General features: G+C 39.6%; 1 protein-coding gene across 1 annotated transcript in view; it reads right to left on the bottom strand.

Annotated features, from left to right (window-relative positions):
• Positions 1-18852, bottom strand: part of KANSL1L (KAT8 regulatory NSL complex subunit 1 like) — a 66820-nt gene that overhangs the window by 18894 nt on the left and 29074 nt on the right. Inside the window, 3 exon segments of the mRNA XM_049812529.1 lie at positions 1516-1678; positions 13001-13202; positions 17893-18014. Coding sequence (XP_049668486.1) covers positions 1516-1678; positions 13001-13202; positions 17893-18014 — 487 coding nt within the window.

Genomic DNA, 18852 nt, shown 5'->3' with positions numbered 1-18852 from the left:
CAAAGCATGAATCTAGCCTCCCTCAAAAACAAGGACTGCATGTGAGCAGGACATAGTAGGTCTAGCACTTTTTTGCTGTCACAACTACTATTAGCAAGGCTCCTTGAAAAGAGAACAAATATTTCTCAAAAGAAAGATGTTCTTGGTATCAGAATGAAGCCAAATTAACATTTTTCCTCCTCCATCCTGGCAAAGTGACCAAGAGTAGTCACAATGCAATCCAAAGCCTTTCAGTTTTTCATGATGATTAATCTTTTTTCGAGAAAAGAAAATGTCAATATTCTTGTTAAACTTCCTAGTCTCCCTCAAGAGTAAGGTAAGAATGAACACAAGGGGAAAGCCTTATATGACTATCCTTGAACAGACTTCTAACGCCCTGGCTCCTGTCCAGCTGGGCTGTCAAGAGTCACAGGGTAAGTGATGGAGAGCGTGTGTAAAGAAGAAAGATTTAAGAGGTGTTTTTCTCTCCTCTCCACAACAGAGTCCTGCTGACTGGGATGTCTGCTGTTGCACTCTTGGGAGTGAGTGTTCTGTTTCCCCTATCTGCTCCTCAAAATAATCTCCTCTTTACCCCATACATGGGATGTAAACCCTGGTAAACCTGCAAGAGTTGAGACCTCCTTAGGATTCCATGTCCACACTTGGGTCTTCTCTACTGGCCAGTGACAAAAAAACCAAGACTTACTTTAATCCCTGGCTTCAAATACCAGGCTGCAGTGTCTACACTGTCATTCTGGGAAGACAGTGGGTTTGATTAAAGACTCAAACAGTTCCATGAAAGTCCCAGCCTCACCTTCAGGACTATTTTGTGGCAAAGAAGCCCTCTCAAAAAAGCAGAATTCCTGTACTGGTCAGCAACTACCTAGAAACAGGTTTCTCTTAACATAAGCCTCCCCCGCCCCAAATCCAATAGTATGAATCCCTTCTGCTGATAACAGCATTTAATATGCTATTTTGAAGCCCCAAGTGCTGTCAAGTCACACCTGCACTAGTTTCAAGGCTGAGTCACAAGCAACAACATCTGCATTATTGTTCAAAAAGATTAAAGAATCAGATGACAGAAACCATAAACTTCAAAGATCACCAAAAAAGCTGACTATCAGAAAAACAATTAGAAAACCTGAATAAAGCTTTATGGACCTAGTCCAAAGGGCCTGAACCGAAAGTTGCTTATGAAAACAACACAACCAAGATATGGTAGCGCGTTGGCAAAAGCACCATCTAAAGGACTAACACTAACTCAATTAGACACACTGTGAAATGCGCAAAAAGTACCTTTTCCCTGACCAATCTTTCTTGGTTGTAATCACATTACTGGTACGGGAAACCTAGAAGGTGTGTTTTTCAAATGTCAGGATGAAGTTAAGATTTTAATTTAGTTTAAACTCACGTATGCCAGTGTGAGGTTTTCTGTAAGAGAACCAAGTTCTAAAAATCACTCAAAAGAAAAGTTAGTCCATAAACAATATAGCTCTCACAAGCAAAACCACTGTTAAGAGTCATGGTGTTACTTACCTGAAGGGAATGATAAGACTGGATGGAAGGCAGAGTCCAGCTCTTGCACATAATCCAGTATTTTAGATTCTGAGCTGTACTCACTACTGGTCAAAGCAGAGGCTGGCACCATACATGGTAACTGAGTTTTATATGGAAAGGAGGCATCTCTAGATGGTAAAGTCTGCAAGGATACACAGAAACAAAGGTTAACTTCTCCTTTACTCGCTTCCTTCAAATTAGACCAGAAAGGGAAGGGTAATTCAGTGAGAGACACTCTTCAATATGGCAATGGGAAAAATACTCCTATAAACCTCAGGTAGCCTAAAAATGACTTACCTCCACTTATCATAGGCTATAGTGCACAATACAAAGAATACAAAAACCCCCTTCAATTAGGGCCAGGAAACAGCTGTCAAAAGTTTCCAGAGAAAATGTAACTGTTTCCAATCATTATTTTGATATATCTTACATTATTTTGATATATCCTATGACAAAGAAACACCCCTGAAAATCCTATTCCAGCGCAATAGGCATGATACAGATGCACAAACAAAACTAACACTAGACTAAATACAAGGGTCTCCTCCATTTATTCTCTTAGTCTTAGTAAGATTCTTAGTATCGATATCTCTAGACAGTTTGAGCTCATACATTTTAATGCAAGACACGTTATTAAACATTTTGAGCACACTGTGTACTTACACAAAGCAAGAGGGCAAAGCCCTTACCTTGTTATAATTTAAATATCAGATAAGCAACACAAACAAAAGAAGATACACAGCAATAAATACAGAGAAGGATGCACTGAGGATTGATTAATAGGTAGTAAGAGGAATTACCAGAAAGAGGAGAGCTGCAAAGAAAGATTAATTTAGCTGCTTATTTGCAAGGCTTCTTAAAGTACAGAAGGTAAAATAATGGATTGCACAGAACTGGTAGGTGTGAGGTAGCAAGACACTAAGTCAAAAGGCAGGGTGAAAATGGGGAGGAATAAGCAGCAAGGTGTAGGCAATATACTGAGCTCTGAAAGATAGCAGGAAAGAACTGAATGTGTCAACCCTAGTCTGTGCTTCAGAATACGCTACAAAACCACTGCTGGGAAACAGTGTTGCTTATGCTACCTTCAGCCTTACTGGATACTAGCAGTAGTAACCCCAAGGTACCTTTTTAGTCTTCCATAGATTTTTGATACTTTGCCAAATGCTGCAGAACCTACAAGCAAGAAGGGAGGGAAGGGGGCAATGGGGTACTTCAAGGGTCTTAGCCTAATGCTGTGGTAGCCTAAGAGCCGCATTTATCATCTCCCGGAAAAGTATTTCAATGTAAAAAACTGTAAGAATGTATGTAACAGTGGTCATCTTGATTTTCTTAAGACTTTTTATGGAATCAAAGGAAAACATCTAGCAGTTGCATCAGAGGCAAGACAATCAAACAAACATTATTTGCATTTTCAATACTTCTGCTTTCAGAATCAAAGAAATCTCTTCAGCTGCTTCCTCCTGCCCGAAATATTCCAGGTGATATTCTAGCACTGCTACTCACATCTGTTAGTGATGAAATGATTATGTCCACCACATAAAATCCTCCTCCACTTACTGAAACCAGTCCTTCTGTCAGGTGGCATCAGTATTTACAACCCACACTAACCCAGAAAATATTCCATTAAAAAGTTCCTCTTTCCATCTCTTCCCTTCTTCACAGTCTCAGTTCCTGGTACTGTGCTACAGGAACTATTAAAAATCAAGTAAGCACGTTAGAATGCTGGAGCAGAGGAGACCCTGTGGTGGTGGTTCTTGTATTTCACTTTTTTTTCCACAGGAAAACATTAACAGTTCTAAATCCACCTTGATCTCCATACACAGGCGTATGCATGAGTACTTTCGATTAATTTGGAAAGAATTCTTTTCTAGCCCAGGACTCCTCCAAATCAGTGTTCTGTTATTTTCCTGTGATAGATGTATGAGACTCTTCATCTGTTAAACTTTAAACATCCAGAGTGTTGGCAGAACTGGAACCTGTGTTTGGAAACACTAGAGGGATAAATGCTAAAGCGAATTTAATGTTTCCCATTATATGGACCATTAAACTAAAACTTAGAGAGCTTTTAGGTGGTTGCTCAACCTTTGATGCAATAAGGGCTTGCTTTTAAAAAATGCACAAAAGCATATTTCCTCTTGATATTTGGGTTTTAGAAAGAAACTAGTTTACTGAATCTCCACTATTTAAGCTGCAACTGCACCCCTTCTGCTTGCATTTTTTTTTTTACAGAAATGAATCCACATTACAGTAAACGATCAATCTCTTATTCTTTAAAAATAAATCCCCTAAGACTAATCAGTAAAATTACCTAGAAAATATAGAGATAAGACCAATACATACTGACATCCAGTCCTTTAGCCCTGACTTGCTTTTTGTTGCTTTAATTCACTTTAGTCCCAAACACTTTTAGACTATAGCTTAAAGCTAAGCCTGCTCAAAAACATCCATACCTGGTCAAATAACCTCCACAGTCTCAATCTATTTTGAAACAGGATTAAAATCCATTTGCCAACACTGGTAACACATATTTTCCTCATCTTCCCTGTGGTCGGAGTTACAAACCTTATGCCTGAGTTTGTGCTTTATTTCCTTGAATGCTCTGGCATCAACACCTAAATAATTACATCTTTCATTAAGTCAGTTTGTAATTCAAAAGAAAATAAGGACTTATATAGAAGTAGAGTAATTTTATTTAAATGCCTGTGAAGTTAGTAGAAAAAAGCTAAAAATGTCTGTGGTCCTAGCTACTGGATCTGGTTTAAATTTCTGATGGAGTAGTTTTCCACTGGAAAATGCTGAATTAGTGAAATCATAATGTTTGTCAGGAATGTCGATTTAGTCAACTCTTGATGAAAAAATTTCTGAAGCCCTTCATTCTGGAATAAAAGCATGTTGCTCAGTCAAAGAAAGTGGTTCAACCTTATTTAAACAAGATTGAAGAATTGTTTATTGGAAAACTAAACTCTCCCCCCTTCCAATTCAGTACAGAACACAGTCTACAACCCAACTGGCTTTTACAACAGTTAATTATTGATTTTGTAACAAAACAAAAAATCCACCAAAACCCAACTGAAAACAAACCCACAAATACATCCATTGAGCCACAGCAATGACAAGTGTTTTCATGAAAACGTACAGCTTTTAGAAGTCAGGCCTCTACAGTAAGCCTGAACACAATGCCAACGCTTCAGAAAGCAAGAGAGATTACTAAACTCTTATCAATTATTTTCCCTGCTATACTACACCTCATACATCTCCTGAAATATTTTTCATCATTACAAAACCTCATGCTTCCTGAGCTCAAGCAGATACGAAGAATAACATTACATTAAATTGATTCTATTAAGGAAAAGAAAATACACTGTATTTAAGAGGAAATCAGAAGTGTGCAAGCTTTAAATCTTCAACTAAAATAGCAGCTGTTTTAAACATCATAAGGAGTAATGTCACCAACAGAATCTAATTTTCTAGAGTATTATGAATTTTCATCTTGGATTTCTCCTCCCTCCCCCCCCCCCCTTAGTAATGTTTTACTGGGTCACAGAAAATATAGTGAGCAATTTACTTCAATATTCAAAACAATTCTTGCACTTGCTTGTGATAAATTGATGCATTAGACAAAGCACGACTGGCTCATGCCTCCGTTCTAGAAGGGTCAGAACAGGGCTGAACAGTACCAGCCAACCATCATTCTGCAGAGAAAAAAGTTTGAGTCTATGAAGCATGCAGTAATTGAAAAGAAAAATGTTTTGTGCTCCCAGTTAAAAATTATGAAGTGTATACTCATTTCATGGTTTCAGCTACTGATCACTAAAACTCCTACCATTTTTTGAAACATGCCTAAGTGTAACAGTACAAAGGGCCACAGTTGAATTACACCAATGTGTATGAATCCAGTAAGTTAATTAAGTTAGCTCAAATACACTCTGCTGAATACCTGTCACGTCTGCTTCTGATTACTCTTATAAGCTGAAAAAGGCAAGGAAAAAGCATTTATTCTCCCTACACCCCCCCCCCCCCTTTTCAGCAATATCAAAGAGCTATCCCCCTCAATATTAAAAACTTCTTCAGTAAATGAGTAGCCAACAAAATTGGCTAACTAATTGTGGAGATTTAATTATGGGATCCAAGCGAACCACCGTGTGGGTGGCTGATGCCTCCTCTTTGAACACTTAACACACTGCTAACTTTTAATCCTCCAGAAGCGCTACGTACAGCTCAAACCAACAGAGCACCACATTACCTGCTTGCTTCTGTGCTTTAGCATCTGCCTTGAAGGCCAGCCCACTTCTCCATGGGCTCCCTCTTCTGTATACAATGATCTGCTCTGAGCAGAGCTATCTGTATGTTCTGGCAGAACATACAGTTAAATGAAATGTCTTCCTTTCACAAGCTAAACATCAGGGGTTCCCTAAGCAGGATTTCAGTGCAGAGTGCTTTTGGGAAACATATAATATATGGATAGTGAAAGGTTAATCTGAAAGCCCCAAAGACCTTCTCTCTTATCAACAGGTCGTGGGGGAGAAGGTGGGCAAAGCATCCAAGACACCCCTACGTGGGAAGGTGCTGACAATACCTATTACATGACAGACTCTCCTTTCCAGATGAAGCTTCTATAGATGTCAAATGGACAGACCTTTCCCATGCACTTGCTTGCAATCTATATGCAGGTCAGGTACGGTGAAGCAAGCTGCCCTGGGATGTAAACAAATTCAACTGCCTCTGGCCCCTCTGAAGTTGCAGATAACATTGAAGTGGCAGATCCTGTGGCAGAGACCAGTTTTTTCTAGGAACAGAACCGAGACTTTCATAAAACACTAAGAGCAACTTAGCATCTGGCTTGTCTCAAATTCAGATTCTTGGTTGGCGTCATAAAAGGAGTGGTAGCTTCTACCATTCTCGGAGATCACCCACCTCTCATAAGTATACATGGAGTTTAGTTTCTTTAATCCTGTTATAAGCCAACAGGAGATGGACTTTCACCTGCTCTGTGGGAAGTGTATGCTGTCCTCAACATCCTGAAACAAAGACCTTTTGTTCAACTAGCAAATCAATTGAAAAATCAAGGTTAGTGAGTAATCTTTGATCAGTTAAACCAAAAGAAGGAAAGACATGTTAATCCACAGGGATCTCTTTCCAAAAATGCCATGTAGAAATTAAGAATAGATGTGATCAATAAAACACTACATAATGTCATAATAAGCTAAAGGTGCAGGACTGCAAAAAGCACACTTCGGGTTTTTCATTCTGGAAAAAACCAGAATTCACAGCATGACTGGCTTGCCGTAAACCTCACAAAGGATGGATTTAGTTCCACTGGCAGTATCACAGTATCACAAAGCTAAAGGTTTTCGCCCTTCCTTCCTCCCCAGTAGACAACAGTCTTGTCACACATTCAGAATAGCTGAATGTGTAGGAATACTTCTTTTTTTCCCCCATTCAGGTTTTGCTGATATCTAACTAATAGAAGATCTTATTTTTTAACTTCCAGTGTTAAAATAGTCATTTTATCAACTATTATTTTCACTTACAAACTTGGTAAACCATAAGCAAGTGATTCTCCTCCCCAACCCAGAAAACTGACATTTCCACAGAGGTACTACACTATTTTCATTGAAGCAGAATTCATCCTCTTGAAACCAGTTTGCAGGAGACTTGGCAACACAACAACATTCTCTGTATTCATGGCTTTTTAAAAGTCAGCAATGCCAGGAAACTATGCAGAAGCATGTGTAGGAGCCAGTATCTACGGGTACCAAGAAAGGGGATGACAACCAGCAGGCCCCATTTCAGTGCAACTAAGGGGAAATTACTACTTCACTGTGTGAAAGGCAAAACTTCTAGCTGGCTACTGAGTAATATGCTTGCTAGTTACTGCTGTGGACAGTGCTGTTTCTTTAAATTTACTGACCGAGGGAGCTAGAGAAAGCAATAATTGGTAACAGCCACAAAGAATTCACCTGTATCTCCTTAAATGCAAATAAACCACAACATAGGATAACAGGGTAGAGGAAATGGTATTATATTCTAGGAAGCAGGTGCTAAAATATTTGTTCCCAGACAAACATATCACCTGGCGGAAAACAGGGTACAGCTTCCACACTATATGCAATATTATGATTAAGCACCTTGTCTGCAAATACACCCTTCTCCCTGTCCCTTATTCTCCTTTCCTGCTAGCTACAGACCACCTACAGATAGCAGACATTCAGCAAGTAAGATAAAGGTTCTGCATGCTGGATATAATACAAATTATAAAAGTGTGTGTGTATATATATATATACTCTTCCCTAATAACTGAAAAATAACAAGACTTGGTGAAAGACCCATATGTATTTATCAAGCAGCATCTACAAAAAGTATCACTGGCCCTAAGCATGCGCTGGGAACACAGCAGGACACAAAAATCATAGAACTGGCATGAGAATTAAAGAAAGAAACCCAAAGCCTAGAATTTAAATACTTTTTTCCTGTCTGTTTTGAAGCCTTCTGGAGAAGCACTCACTTTTTTTTCTTTTTTTTTTTTTTAAACCACTAAACAAAAGCAGGTATTCTTCTGCTCTTGCTTAAGTCCCCATCGAGACGGAAAAGAAAATATACTGGCAATACTCGACTGCAAGAGTTGGCAACATTATACCAACTGTTTCCTTGTGGTATCTAAAACGTAAGCTTCTGCACCTCAATACTCAACTTTCAGGGTGTTGGCACCTTTGCAAATTTGAATTCCGGTTTTCTCCATGTGCTTCAGTCCACACAACCAGCTATTCCGCCAGCAGGTGAAGATACAAATACAATGAGAAATTGCAGATTTAAAAAACCCACTATGTTCTACAACCCTGCAAGAAATGGATAGGACTAAAATTGATAGTACTCAGATCTCACTGCTCTGTTGCCTCTTACCTTTATCTATAGCTGTATAAAGTTTTCATAGATTAAAACACTACATAGCCTCAATGACATCTCTTGGCAAAGCACAACTTGAAAAAAACAACAGTGGAACTTATGTCATTAGTTAGGATGTTAAATGAGAAACTAACAGAATGTACTGGCAGAACAAATTCCATGTTACTAAAGACACCCTGCAGCAAGCCACACAGATAAAATACTAGAAAAGAAAACATCAAGGCATGTCAACTAAGCAAAGACCTCTCAGAGAGCTTCTGACTAGTAACACACTCATCTGCTTTCAAATAAACTTAATAGAACTTCTGGTATATCACAAATAATCAGTTTCTTCAATTTCAGGCAAAAAATAGGCAGAGACAGAGATACTATAGGTCCTCACTGTAGGAAAACCATTTGCAGAAGCACCCAGGCATTAGACTTTGGAGAAACTGGGTGCAGGGGAAGCAGTTATAAATGCAACAACCACTGGGAAATGATTCAACTGGTGCTCATGTCTTAAAGTCCTCACACCAATCTGCTACTTACACACTTTCTTGGTTTTAATGTTTTGATACTCTTAGCCTTCTTTCTTAAGTGTTAAAACTACATTACATGCATTTTATAGGAGGAGACAATGACCCAGACGTTGTTTGACTTGCCAGCTGTAACAACACAAACAAGTGGCAGATCAGCATTTTGAACGAAGCACTCTCAGGCTTCTAAACCCAGCCTGCAAGCACATGTCATCCTACTAGATCATGCCTGCAGTTTACTCCTTTGTGCTATCCTGCATGCAAGTTTTAATATTCATTCAAAAATCACACTGAAGAAATGCACCACTACAATCACATCCTCTAGATTGAAGCACAGACTGCAATCTCAGGGTTTATTGTGCCTGTGGATTATTCCGAGTGGCTTGTGCACTGACTCACAGTCAAGAAAAGGCTTAAACTCTTACCAAGCTATTTAGATAATGAAAGAAGAAAGATACAAAACAGATTCCAGGGCCAAGAGATGACTCACAGATCATCTGTGGTACTTAGTCATTCTGAATTAGGGGATGAGTGGATTTGGCCCCAAAGGATGCTTCAAGTTCCTGAGGATACTGGACGGTGACAGAAAAACCAAACACCCTGCATCCTGTTTTATTTATCCCCACTGCAGTCTAACTATCTCGTACATCTGGCAGGTCTTCTAGACTTTCAGAGTTCTATGTTTTCTTTTACATACTACTCTGTGTAAGCATTATTTAAATATCAGAGCAGGGGAAGGTGTAGTCCTCTTCAGAAAAGAAACACAGCAAAGTAGAGGACAATATAGGGCATCTCTCAACAGACACTGGGAGGCTACTAGGTCACTAAATACTCAAACTTTTGACAGCATTGTAAATGTATGTGGCATGGCAGTAGATAAGAGAAAAAATGTGGCTGTCTTCCCAGTGACCTTATGAACTGACAGATGGAATAGCACTTCACAGTTTCATACTTTGCTTTTCCTAACATGGATGTTGCAGGGTGGAGGGGGGGGGCGGGATGAGCTTAAGTTAAACCACGACACAAACAAATCCGAAGAGATGTGAAGGACAACACTCTGAATGCCATTCAATGCGCAAAGGGTACAACCAGCCATCCCAAATCCCCCAAATTCCTCAAAGTTATCCCAGCATTTCTTAATTGCCTACACATGGGAAGCCTGCATTTTGCTGTGATTCTCTGGTCAGAATTCTTTAGTCATCATCTTGCTCAGATCAGTCTGCAGACCAGCATCACCCATCAGCACTGCCAGGCACTCACTTGCCTGCTATGTGAACCAGGCACCATGAGGAAGCTGGTGCAGGAGCTGTGATGTTCAGAAGATTCAATGTTCTCCTCACACTTTGGCAAGCTGGTCTCTGTTAACTCCACATCTGCTGCAGGGAGGTGGCAGCAAGTCTTCCCTAGCTCCAGCTTGTTCTCAGGCCAGTGACCTTAAAGAAATGGGGGTCCTCACAGACCATGGTACCAGGGGCTATATAAATATGTAAAACTTGAAGAAATATGGGAGCAGCACTTGCTAGAGATGGCGCACTAACATTACATTAAAAATCCAACTATTTTCCATGCTGCAAAGAAGTAACTGCTTTTTCTATGAAAGCCAGAGGAAATTTGCTGGATTACTATTGGGAATATAAATGCATTTTCAAAAAACCTAGGTAACAATCCCAGAGGCCATTCCCCATTTTGCATTCTTACCCTTAGACATCTGCCTAATCTAGCAGTCAGCCTGGGCTGATAGCCAGTGTTCTTCCATTACAAGCTAAGCAATCTCATCAACAGCTGGGTAACCAAGGGTAGCAAGTGCAGGACTAAGACAGTGACAGGGCCTGTTAGAATAAGATTTCTTGAATGAAATGATACACTGATGATGGCTCTTAATTCAAAGACTTTATACCCATTTAGGTTTGATTGTCACAATGTGCTGGAAATGTCCAGTCCAATTTTATCACTTACTTCACCAGCAAGATCCCTCTGTTTTTAACCAACACTGTGTAAGAGGCTTTGTTCACTGCTTTACCTTAATTTTGAAAACTTTAATTGAGTTTGGCACTTGCATGAAGTCTGAAGCTGACAGCTTGATTGCTGCCACCACCCTTTATTTTCGCCAGGAAAACAAGCAGAATCTATCTGTAGCCCATGACGCAGTTTTCCACATTGCCTCTCAGTTGACTTCCCCACAGAGAGGACATTAGAAAACAGAGTCTAAACACAGGTTTTTGAGATGAGAGCTCTGATAAGCCTAAACAGCAGTCCCTACAGAGGTTTTTACAACATTACGTTCGGGACATCTCTGCGCTTTCGGTACAGGGACACTGGCACTGGATTAGTATATTGCAACCCAGCACTAGAAATGTCAAGAGCATGGAGGAGACACACAGTTGCACCAGCTAATGTATTTGAAGCCTTAACTAGTAACTTACAATGCACTTTTTGATTGCAGTCTTACAATCAATGGTAAACTACAAATTTATCTTTTTAGTCTACAAGTCAAGATAAACGATTGAGTATGCAAAGCAGCTTAGCTTTACGGCTGGTTGAAGATAAAAAGGTAACCTCTGCTTTGAACTCCTGCAGCTGGGCTGCAAAAATGAAGTTTCTGTTCACAAGCTTTTACTGTTATTCTCTGAACTGCACTAACTCTGGCCCAGTTTTCAAAGGACAGAGACATAGGCAGTGCTTGCAGAAATATGAGACACGTCAGCCTGCAAGATGTAGGCTTCCAGGAGAGCCTGTTATTTAGAAGTTGCATCCGGAGTGGAAACCCCTCGTGTTTCAGTAGAAGGAAAGTCCTAGAGTCTTTTGCTGAGGAGCAACCTCCACAGCTGCAAGAAGCACTTGTGGTATTGCAGGCATCAGTTGGGGAACGAGGCATCCATCCTCTTTTAACAGGACATGGATTGGATTGAATGAGAAACAAGGAAGCCAATGTCAGCAACAGCCTCCTTGGTTAATGCAAGGAAGATGAAAAGCCCGTCTAGGAGGTAGAGCTCCCAAACCCGAAGCCTCCACCCTCATCCCCCACATCAAACCCTCCAGGCAGGCTGCCAAGTCTTTAAGCCCCACTGCTGGGAAGTCAAGCTAATAAGAAACTGCACAGTTTTCAATAAAATATCTTGCTAAAACTAGGACACTTCTGCAATTTTGCAGAGGATGCTGAATCAGCACACTCACACAGAACATCCTTGCAGGGGAAACTTCTCCCCAGACCACTGGTAGACTTAGTAAATCCTAGACAGTTAGCCAAGGAGACATCGAGATTTCCCTCAATATAACACATTTTTAAAAGGTAAAGTAAAATCAAGACATTAAACCCGCTTGGGATTAAAACTGCTCTAAAGAATGAGTTCATACCGTCTCTGCTCCCAAATTAGACTGTTGCTTTATGCACCACAGCTAAACTCATTGTATATTCTCTACCAGCAATATGCTATTAATATCAGACGTGAACAGATATGCCTTGTCCTACACAAGAGACAATGGGGTTTTTCCCCATTTAAAAATATTAATTCCTTTGTTATGCGGAAAATTTTAGGAGTTTTAAAGGATTTATAAAGTGTCATGAAAAAGGCAATATAACTAATCAGGAGCAGCAAAAACAGAAAAAACATTAAGATACTGCAATTTAATTTCCTAGAAAATTATATGAGCCACCAGCTGTGTAAACTTTCTTGTAGCTAAAACAAATATTCTGAAAACAAGCAGGCAGCTGATGTACACTGTAGCCTGTTTCCTCAGCAGTCAAGCATCCCAAGGAAGGTCTCAAGTTGTCTCTTAGACTGTACAAGGGCTTTAAAGATAGCCATACAACAAAGTGATTTGATAAGCAGGATTCTGAGCGCTCTTTAATTTTTATCTTCAACTCATTAACTCTGAGCTCCTGCTGACACATCTAGTACTCCCACCATATACACTATATGCTTCCTGAATGTAACAAATAAGCAGCACAGCATGCACTTCTCTTCCAACATACCAGAGAAGACACATGCAGCCTCTAGAAGCTGGACTCTTTGGTTTTGTCTCCTGAAGAGAGAGGCAAGGCCTACCTGCTGATTCCAGTAACAGGCCCTGTGCATTCTGTAGAGTTTCCTCTTCTGGAAACTATGAAGTGGCCTTGTTCGGGCAGATGTGCTCACATTAGCCACAGAGAGAGATCTTAGTCTTGTCCTGTCTTTTCTTCTTTTCTTGATGTGCTGATGATCAAGCAACCAGCTGCTCGAAGAGGATACTTCTCTGTTGTCTGAAGCTCTGCAATTTCATGATTTATCAGGGGAGGAAATACAAAAAGTTAAATAGGCTCCACATGCACAGCCCAACATTTCATACACTGTTTTAGCACACTGTTTCCAGAAACCATGTAAGGTGCTTTGTTTGCCTGTTGATTAATTCCATGTTAGGTCATGAAAGGAAGTTTATTGTTCTTGTTCACCTTTCTTGCTCATGGAAACAAATGTCAAAATGAAGTTAAGCCCTCAAGCATATAATGGTTTTTCGTTTTTCCAAAGTGAAGAACTCTAATACTTCTAACACCTATGAGTTTTAAGTTAGAATTAACATTTCCCTACAAACTTATATTCCATTCAAGATAGCAGTCATGCTAACGTAAAGGAGACCTAGAGTCCTGCCCTAATACTTTCGAAATTTTCTAGTTTTGCTCAAGAACTGAAGCTTAAGTAAAGCTTTATAAACCAGTGTCCATTCAGCGTAGGGGTTGCAACTCACTGTGAAGCATTTCTATCAAAATTAGGAACTCTGCACACTTAAGTTTAAGCAACACGAGGCCATTAAACTTCACTTCCGTGGATGTGTCAATAGAGCTCTCCAATAGAGCCCAAGCCCAGCCTGGGGGAAACTGTCGAGAAGGAGGGAAAACCTAGCCTGTTTTTCTGTCTTTGAGACCTAGAAGCTGGTCAGACCCAGATGATTTGGAAGAATGCAAGCTCGGCTCCAGTCACAATGTGACAGGATCTACACGAACACATGGAAAGCTTCGTTTTAACATTACCTGCATTTCCCCAAGTCTATCCCTTTCAAATCCCCCTCAGTGTTACAGCAGCATTCCTCCACAACCCTACCTATATGCACACTTGCACCCTTAGTAATACAGTATGCAATCATAAAAGTTATGTGTCAACACAGGGCCAAAAGCAGTAGAAAACCCTACACGTATAACAACCCTGGATCATTCTCACCAATCTACAGCATGCTCATCAGAACAGGGAACGCTACAAGGTAAGAATTCAAAACACCCTCCCATTTGGGTGGGAATGACTCAACGGGAAGAATGCACTTCACTTTTATAGGTAACCTGATTTTATTTTGTTGCTGTAGCAACATCTGCCTGCAAAGCTGAATGCTTGCTGCAAAAAGCACCCAAGTGTGCATTTATTTTTACAATGCTGAAGACCTTGACTGCAACTCTAAACTGCCTGAGAAGCGCAAGTATACAAGATATCTTGGCCTTGGTTTGTAACAGGTCATCTATCTGCACAAATGACTATTTTCTCCTACAAACTTTATCCGGCAAGTCACAGTCTTATTAGTAAAGTTATAACAGACAGTAAAACATGAAAACAAATTTATTACAAGGCCATTTATCAATCTTTTTCGACAAGCAGTATTCTTCTAACAGTCCGTTTTTATTAAATAGAAGCGCTTGTTATGAAAGTGTGATTAAACACCATCCCATGTTGTGCTGGTGTGGTAACAAAGCTTTATGGACTTGAATTTGAGCTCTCCTTCTGACACATCAGAACAATCCCAATAAGCAACACAGACTCAATGAAAAAAATGTGCTAATTAAAAGAGGGATGGTACAAAGTATTTAAAGGAACATATTAGTAAGTGCCAAGAAAAAGCCCCAAATCCTGAAGCATGACATTCTTAATGCTAACGCTGCATTTTTTAAGGCTTGAGAAAGAAATACAATGTTTAAACTCCATGCAAAAGACTTATTAAAATACTTTCTCTGAATTCTCAAAAACATTTTCTCTGTAATTATCTACCTCGAAGTCAGATGGTGCCAAGCCCAACTTCTAGACTTTCACATACCTCCCTCTTACATGAAAGACAACTTGGACAGGTATATAAGAACAAAAAGCTCAGTCTGGCTCCCCAAATTCTGTGATTCCTGCCTTTGTTCTGGTGGTCTGCCCAGGTCTTTGATAATCTCTCTTCAGTCTCTGCCAGCTGCTCTATTTACCCTCCTGTGCCTTGCAGTAATGCTTGGCTCCATTTTCAGATGAAGCAGAGATCTCAGCTCTGTGGCTTAGAGCTCCACTACACAGCAGTACGATTTTCCTGCCACTTGTGTAAATAGGCTTCCCAGTCAAGGTTTGGGTTATTCATTTATTTTGATCTTAGTTTGGGTGGTTTTCAAAATGTGATTCTACAGAAGAGCGAAACGAACCATTGCCAGATGTAAAATTCATGGATTTACTGAAACAGTCCTTTCAAAGCTCATAGGCTGGACTTTCTTGCTCCGTAGCCTAGGTAAAGAGCAGAGACATTACTCATGGATACACACATGCACAGCAACCCATCAGACAGGCACTATTTGTACTGAAGTAATGAACTTTTTCATTCCTCTCCTCTCATAAGAAAGTGGTTATCACTAGTTTAGGGAACTGCTTCCATAAACATTTACCTTCATACAAAGCACCTGGCTAATCTTGGCATCTAGATTCAACTGAGCAAAGAAAAGCTACCTAGAAAAAGGAAGCCACTAATGAAATTAGACCTTGACAAATGGCAATTCAAGGTTCCAACAAATGGCAATTCAAGGTTCCAACATTTAATCAACCAGGAACTGTACATGCACCACCACTTCCTCTGGGAATAGCCCAAGTAACCAACCATATTGCAACCCCATGATTACCAACCTCAAAGCATCTCACACCTAGACCTACTTTAAACATGGACTATTATATCTTTCACATCAAGAGCCTACAACTAATTTCAAGAATTTACTTAAGTAAAAAATCACTATCATCCTTTTTTTTCCTCTTCAAAAACAAGAAATCACCTTACTTTCCATTTGATTTTGATTTCTACTTTCTCAAGTACTTAATACAGTCAGAGTGAGCTCTAGAAAGAGCGAGGGGAGAAGCAGCCAAGAAATGAATTTAATAGTATGTAACTGTCTCGATTAATTGCACACAAAACTACTTCAACAACAAAGTACCACAAAAACTGAAACACACTCAACAAGAAGTAGGAGGCAGTAAACTTCCGTACAGGATTCTCATGATAATCACTCTATATTGTGCTTAATTGCCATCTTTAATGAACAGTATTTATTTGCAGATTTCAAAACACTTCACAAGAAGTGAATAACTAAAAATAACTATTTAACTGATTTTTAAGATGACTTCTAGAAAGCTCTCACATCTCTCAGATTCCCTTCCAACACCTAACGGAACAACTCCAGTTCAGAGCTACAGCACTGAGAAAATCTTACAACTCTTCTCATTCTTCTTTGGGCTTTTATATGTCATGAGCAGAAAGCAACCTGCCTTAGAGAGAGTGGTCCATGAGCAAATAACTGTGTTGCTCATAAAATGGAAAGAAAACTGATTTGGGATGGTGCCTGGTAAATCAGAAGACAAGCATCTTGAAGTTACATCATTAGAGTCCTACATCATGAAGTCAACTCCATACACTCCTAAAAATATTTTTAAAAGCAGGAACCCTTCCTCATTTGTTTTGTGAAAAAGTTACAGATTCAGGACACAGCCTTCTAACAGCCTAAATTACTCTCTTCTTCCACATACCCATCTCTACTAGCAACTCCTATTTCAGGGCTATTTTTATTCCAAAACTCAGAGGAATCTTCTGATTTTGCCGTACATTGTCTTTAAATAACCGATACATCAGGAGCATGGATGCTACGTGACAGGACCCCTCATCCTTAAATTTAGGGCACAGTCACACAACCTCTTTGGAACAGACGGCAGTTAAAGAACCTGCCCATCCAAGCTGCTCATTATAATCTCTTTGTGGGAGCTACAGCCTCTGTGGCAAAGCTGCCGAAACAGACAGCATGGCCAGCTCTTCTTGGAGCCAGAAGCCAGGGAATTACATTCTGCTGCAGACACTGCCATAAACTCCCCAGCTCTAGTAGGGAACACTTTCTTCACCCACCCGATCTTAATTAAGACCTACGAATAACAGCAACCCCTCCATCCTCAAAAATCATATTACCAGTATCTCAGGATAAATACCCTACATACCTAGGTCTTTTCTAAGACAGGACTATAGTCAATTACTTTCATGCTGTTTTGAGACTAAAACTGATTACAGCCTGTGTTGTATTTTAAAATCTTTGAATAAAAGATGGAATTACTAAGATGTATGGAGTAGTACTGAGAAACATTTTTCTACGTTAATTTCGAGCTGCTACAGTCATCCTGGAAGGCATATCCATCCAGAACAAAAGACCACAAATGGAAAAATATTATCTCCAAATTCCTGAAAAAGTAGATGGCAAAGATAAATTTGTCCTTGTATTGAAGACTGATATGCTTAGAATTAATGAAGCTGCCACAAAAACCACCATGCTGAGGCACCGGTGACATTGCTTATGTATTCTAAGTCTAGTTCATAGCTTTTCCAGAAATTAAGTTGTACCCCTGATGACAGAATGCATTAAGTCTGAAATAATCAGAAGCAGTGTTACTTACTGTATCCTTTCACTACTTCACCGATATATTCATCTTCCCAGTACTTAAACGTACTTACAGTGACTGCATACTTTTATGTCTTTAAGAACAAAACAAAACCCTACTATGTTCAACCTCACAAGCAAGGCTTGACTTCTCTTGAAGCTTGCAGAAAGCAGCTCTCTTTTCCCGATTTACTGCTGTAATGATTATCAGTTCCATCTACATAACTTTACCAAAAGTTATTCTCAAAAAGATGCTACCATACTGTCACCTACCTGAAGGAGATGCCATTGACCAGCTGTCTGTGCCTACAGGTCTTGGATGAAAGAGATGAAGAAGTTGGAGACAGATTGAGTGGAGCAATTAGGCTGCTGATGATTTCACTCAGTTGTGCACTCTGGAAAAAAACAAAACAAAAAATAAAAGGTAGTCAGACTTTTATGGAGACTCAACAGCTCAAAGGTTCTGGGTTTTTGCTGTTTTTCTACTTATGATTCCAGTCACATACATCATAGAATAATCATATTTAGTTTTTTCATGTGAATAATGAAGTATGGCATGTTTTTTCTTTTGCAATTATGTTCAACTATACAAAAAAACCCCACCTCAAAACACAACAAAAAAAACAACACAACCCTGAACAACCAGCCAAGCACATTGTTTATACACTTGAATTAGTAGTACACACAACACATTAGTGATCTTAGTATTTTAACCAAAGGTTTTTAAAAAGGCAAAAGAAACCAGAACGCTTTACAGCTGATGTTACAACAACTGCAGCCCAGAGCTGCTAACTGGCCATTCAACAAGCATTTCAACAGGGAAAAAACCCCAAGGTCTGCTGTCTACTCATTGTACATTTTGTTAACTCGAAGTATTTTTCTTGTTAAAAGAATCCTCTTCATTGCTCACTGTAGTTTGACAAAGGTGTTTTTATAAAGGGAAGTGTAACTACAGGAGGACTACTGTAACTACAGACAGAATGGCTAAATCTTCTGGTATCCTTAAAAATAGCAACAAGAAGCCCCCACCCAACCAAAACGCTGACTTTCAGAACTGCCCCCAAACAAATGCAGCTAATTTGTTAAGACTAAGAATTACTCCTTATAAAGCAATGAATTGTGAACTGACTCCAGATAACATTTCATAATGATTTTTTTGTTTTAAATGTCAAACCTTAAAGGCTATTCTGACAATAAATGTAGCTTTCTTAGAAGAAACTGTGTGCTGCACAC

This window comes from Accipiter gentilis, chromosome 1 (assembly GCF_929443795.1).
Source record: "Accipiter gentilis chromosome 1, bAccGen1.1, whole genome shotgun sequence".
Taxonomy (NCBI): domain Eukaryota; kingdom Metazoa; phylum Chordata; class Aves; order Accipitriformes; family Accipitridae; genus Astur; species Astur gentilis.
This window is presented reverse-complemented; position numbering and strand designations above follow the sequence as displayed.